The sequence below is a fragment of the Primulina huaijiensis genome, chromosome 9 (genome assembly GCF_012295235.1).
Source record: "Primulina huaijiensis isolate GDHJ02 chromosome 9, ASM1229523v2, whole genome shotgun sequence".
Classification (NCBI taxonomy): Eukaryota; Viridiplantae; Streptophyta; class Magnoliopsida; order Lamiales; family Gesneriaceae; genus Primulina; species Primulina huaijiensis.
In genome coordinates, this window is record NC_133314.1 from 22439768 (window position 1) to 22444849 (window position 5082).

Genomic DNA, 5082 nt, shown 5'->3' on the forward strand with positions numbered 1-5082 from the left:
TTTACTGGAACTATAAAATAATCTAACCCACAAAAACGGCGGGCGAAACCAAGAAATTTTACAGTTGTGGCGACTTAATGCCACTGCTGCACGCTAAACTAAATCATCTTCACAGGGACCATTGGAAATTTGGAAATCTGGTTTCCAAGAATTTTGTTTTATTCAAGGTTGATTGATAGATAATTCTTTTTTTTTTTTTAAAGTCAAATACCGATTTTTTGGATGAATGACTTCGATTTCTAGGAACTGATCATTGTGAATGAGAAATTAATATTCAAATGTACAACTTGCCGAAATATTTTACCATTTTTGCTATGTGAAACATAAAGAAAAATATTAAATTAATATGTTCTAAGTTCAAATTTCAGCCATAAAGTGAGTGGATTTGATTTGATATATGAGATGATAAAAGGCAAGTGATGCATTATGGTCGAATTTATTGTGCTGCTGAAATTAAATTATTTATGCATGGAACTACTATTTCTCATGACGTAAGTAAAGGCAATATTAATGTATTCTTCTATCATTAGTGCTAATACAATTTTTTTGTCATTAATTCGAAAATTCTCGTTCAACCTGATATTGGTCAAATTGTGGCAAAGTACTTTGATAATAATTCAAAATCATTTATTTTATGACCATGATGGTTGATATGGAATAAAAAATCGAATCACACGTTAGCATATGAATTAACATTAATAAATTAAATAATACTACGGATAACTTTGAACGGAGAGGATAAGGAATGGCTCATAGACAAAATCGAGGAGAAATAAATATTGTCAATCCAAGAAAACACCCCACCAATCTCAGAAATGACTTAAATGTTCAAATGCAACCATGTATATATATAGAGGGCAACCCCTCGAGCGAGCTAAAGCGTGGATCGATCGTAACTTCGTTTTTCTAGAAATTCTAAGATGTCAAGAATGATGATTTTATGCGGTGTAACGCTGATCTTATTGTGGGAGATGAGTTTACCTTCTGTTGGCTGCCCCTCTGATGGTAGTGGATGCCGAAACTGTCTCGCAAATCGGATGAAATCCGGGTGCCCTGGATGTGTATCTGTTATGCAATGCATGGACGGGTGTCTTTGGGGTGGCAACCCTCGTTCCAAATGTATGAAGAGATGTGACTGCAGGGGTGAGTATCCACGGTTAGAGGACTGCAAAAAGTGTCTGTCGCAGTGTAAATGCAGTTGTTCTGTTTAGAGGATGATGGTGTAGTTTTGGTGTGGTGAATTTAACATTTTATGCGATATTTTGAGATTTAAATGTCATTTCATGGAAACTGTTTCGTTTTTGTTAGGTTTTCTGTAGAAACAAGAATGTCCCATCAGTTAGATTGATTACGAGTTTACACTTGTCACAAGAAGTTGTGCTAGCAAGCAGGGTTCACTATTGAAAAATGATACAACGATCTGAGTGCCTCGAATTTTTTGCAGAATAAAGATTGCAATAAGAAATCTTTACATCTTAGGCCTTGATAATTCTGGCCTACCCACAAGTAAAACCTCACAGACATGGAAGTCATGATAGTAAACACAAAATCTAATTAAGATCGCGTTTTCAGGGAGGTGACGGAAGAATCTTCCCAGAGCACATTCCGAAGCCAACGTTGTAACCTTCCCCCTGAAATTGAAAGAAATAATCACTCAGTGAAAATTAAAAGATGTGGCAGAAAAGAGCGCAAAAATATGAACTTAATGTGGATATGTCCACAAAAGTTAACCTTGCAACACCCAGTAAAAATGACACTGTCCCCGTCTTCAAGAAACGTACGAGTGGCTCTACCTAGAGACAATGGCTTTTGCCCGTTCCAGGTTAACTCTAGCAAGCATCCGTATGATTCAGGTTCCTGTAGTTGAAGTAAGGGAATGACATTTAAGAGAGGCAGAAACAGGAGGAAGGCAACAGAAATGACTGTATTACAAACATATCTCAGAATTCGATCTTACAGGACCACTAATAGTTCCAGTTCCAAAGATATCACCAGGCCTTAAGTTGCAACCATTGATAGTATGGTGAGCGAGTTGTTGAGTGATTGTCCAATATCTGTACCACAAAGCAAATAAATTAGCGTAAAATTCTCAGCAACACTTCTGTTATCATCACGAAAAAAAATCGTCAAATTGAAACAAAGATAAGGACATACAAGTTATTGAAGTTGCTTCTTGTGACTATGCATGTTTCTTCGAGTCCAGCAGGTGTTACAGAAACCTGGTAGAAACATTTTCTTCAGTGGTATAAAATTTAAAAACATTCTGACAGTTTAGGGGTGGGAAATTTTGCTCCAGAAATCTATAGACTCAAAAGATGCGTTAGGAGAGAACATTTATTGATCGCCGATAAATGAACAGAGAGCAGACTACACCTGCAATGAAATATCATAGTTCTTGGATTTCTTTTCAGTGAGATATGGCAAGGAAGGAGGATTCTGCGATTAAAGTTACACAAATTAATATGCTTTTGGAAAAATGCATGTTAGCTTGTACGCTGTCTGATTGCAAATAGAAGCAAACAAGTACCTGCTCGGGAGCATCAATGGCAAATGGTTCTAAAGCGTCCAATGTTACAATCCATGGAGATATAGTTGTGCCTGCAGTGAAAACAAAAACAAAAGTTAAGTTTTTGAGACCTCCAGCCAGAGTTAAAGATGTACTAATTAATCAGAGTAAAAATCGGATATCAGCACTCGAATGCACCATAAAAATTTTGACTCGTTTAAAGAACATAATTCACAATCAGTAACACATTGATCTCTTACCAAAACTTTTACCAAGGAAAGGTCCAAGAGGCACATATTCCCATGCCTGAATATCCCTTGCTGTTAAAACCAACTTCTCATTATTATTGAAATTAATGCATGTATCAAATCAATAAATTTCAGTGTAATTGATATAATCTGAAGAACAAAAAGACTCGGAGAAAGTGTATGTATACCACTCCAGTCATTCATTAAGACAAGTCCAAAGATATGATCTGCTGCCTCGTTGATATCAATGGGCTTCCCCAATTCGTTTCCAGGACCAACCACAGCAGCCTAAATTGATAGCAATTTTCAGAAAAACATGCATGTAGTTTTACAAAGCAGGCAGGTGGAATAATATCTACCAAGATGGATTCACAGGACAACAAAAGAGGTGCACTCCACTTGAAATTTAAACCAGAAGGAACTATCAAGTTAGATACGATGGTATGAAAGCTCACCATTTCCAGTTCAAAGTCCAACTTACGAGAGGGTCCAAAATAAGGAGCAGAATTTCCGGTTGGATAACCTTGACCTCTAGACAAAACACGATAACGTAAGTCACTGATTTACTTTAAGGACCTAAAATACAATTTTCAAAGATTGATTTATAGCAATAGACCGTAAAAGCTCTTACAGTTATATCGCCCTTAATTGGATGATCATCGGATTTTTAATCATTGTTTTAGTACAAGCAAGCAGGGAAATTAAGTAAGTTCGCTAATAAACAAAGAAGGAAGGCTGATTTTTGTAACCTTGGTCGAATGATATCAGTTCCAGAAATGACGATAGATGATGCACGCCCATGATAAGCAATAGGAACATGAAACCTGAAAATTATTCGGTCACCAGAAAGAAAATTTAAAAACACCCCAAGAGCTATGGGCTGTGAGGGAAGACAATAAATTGCCATACCAATTTGTATTAATTGGGTTTTCTGGGCCTTGAAATATAAGTCCACAGTTTTTGGCATGATGCTTAGATGCAAAGAAGTCCGTGTAGTCCCCTATTGCAATAGGAAGAAGCATTTGGACCTTATCCTAGCACATCACAATAGATTAAAACAGAAATATAGCGAATTATCAATTACATGAAAATTTTAAGCTGTAAGAATCTCCTACCACTGGCACAAGGGCTATCTGTTTTAGAATTCCATTATCACGCAGTGTTGGTTCATCAGCTGCATTCAGAGATTAAACAATCAAGCACTGAAATTGCAGGTCGTAAACAACGAATTTACTGTTTTCAACTATGCAGTAAAATCACAAATGATTGATGAAATCTCGTGATAAAAATTAGAGAATGTCACATTAAGATACGGAAGCAGGAAAACAGAATTTGTGCAATACAGAAAGTGAGTAGACCACCTGACAAAAGCTTTTGCAATGTAGCACGAGCTTCCCTCCATGCAGGTCGTCCCAATTCCAAAAACTTATTAAGATTAGGCTGTTGCAGATGACATTTCCAGCATTAAATCGTAGACTTCATACTGTATTCTGATTTTGCAGTGCAGATTAACTCACACAACTTCCTTCCCACCCAATTAGAAGTAATACGGGCACATTGACTCAAGGATTGTTTATAAATGGTTAAGTATCTAATCGTAAAGTTCGACTCCATTTTCTCAGTTTTTTCTCAAACATAGAGTTACTCCGGCGCACTTAAATTTTAAATTCCGTGATGCTTTTCATTTCAAGCAATTTTATTAGAAACAACGATTAGATTACTCGCTTCCCATATAATATGATGCAACCACTCACTGAAGCTGCATTAGAGCATTAAAATACGAGATCAACCAAAAATCATGCCGATGGCGATATATGTACTTCTAAGCAATTCACACAAGAGTACAAACTCAATAAGAACCTCTCCTTAGAAAATCTCAAATTTACAGAGCAAAAGTACATCGATTTTTTATATATATAAAAAAAACCGTACCTGATTGAAGCAATCGGAATTTTTGAGAAACTTTCCATCGAAGAGACCAGCGGAGGAAATGATGGAGAGATCCAAGACGTAATCTCCAATGGCGACGCCCGGTCTAGGCTCGGAAATCGGCTCGGGCTTGAACACACCGAACGGAAGGTTCTGAATCGGGAAATGAGAGTCCGGTTGGACTTCCACGAACGACTTGAGCACCATAGCAAAGCACTGAAGATGGAAATTGAAGAGTGGTGAGTGAGAATAAATGTGGAGGTCAGTAGTATTTATAGTACGCAATTACCAGTCTGGTGGTTGGCGAATGGTACTACGGCTGAAATATGAAGTCATCATCTTTTTCATTGTAATTATTTTGTCATCAACTTGAAATAAAATTATATATATATATATATA

General features: G+C 36.8%; 1 protein-coding gene across 1 annotated transcript; it reads right to left on the bottom strand.

Moving 5' to 3' along the window:
• Positions 1-1328: 1328 nt before the first annotated feature.
• On the bottom strand, positions 1329-5005 carry LOC140985310 (fumarylacetoacetase-like). Its single transcript, XM_073453124.1, has 14 exons — positions 4687-5005; positions 4116-4194; positions 3870-3928; positions 3664-3788; positions 3504-3578; positions 3210-3285; positions 2943-3042; positions 2767-2826; positions 2528-2598; positions 2374-2436; positions 2155-2219; positions 1958-2054; positions 1732-1857; positions 1329-1631 (listed from the first exon to the last, which is right to left on the bottom strand). The coding sequence occupies exons 1-14, from the start codon at positions 4888-4890 to the stop codon at positions 1569-1571; spliced, it is 1263 nt and encodes a 420-aa protein (XP_073309225.1). The 5' UTR covers positions 4891-5005; the 3' UTR covers positions 1329-1568.
• Between the last annotated feature and the right edge of the window lie 77 nt (positions 5006-5082).

Bases quoted from the DNA above. Each gene is read 5' to 3' on its own strand.
- LOC140985310 (XM_073453124.1), bottom strand. From the start codon at position 4,890: ATGGTGCTCAAGTCGTTCGTGGAAGTCCAACCGGACTCTCATTTCCCG. The intron at 2,437-2,527 runs GTACTTGTTTGC...CTTTAATCGCAG, and splicing joins CCATTGATGCTCCCGAGCAG to AATCCTCCTTCCTTGCCATA. The intron at 1,632-1,731 runs GTTAACTTTTGT...TTTCAATTTCAG, and splicing joins TTTTTACTGGGTGTTGCAAG to GGGGAAGGTTACAACGTTGG.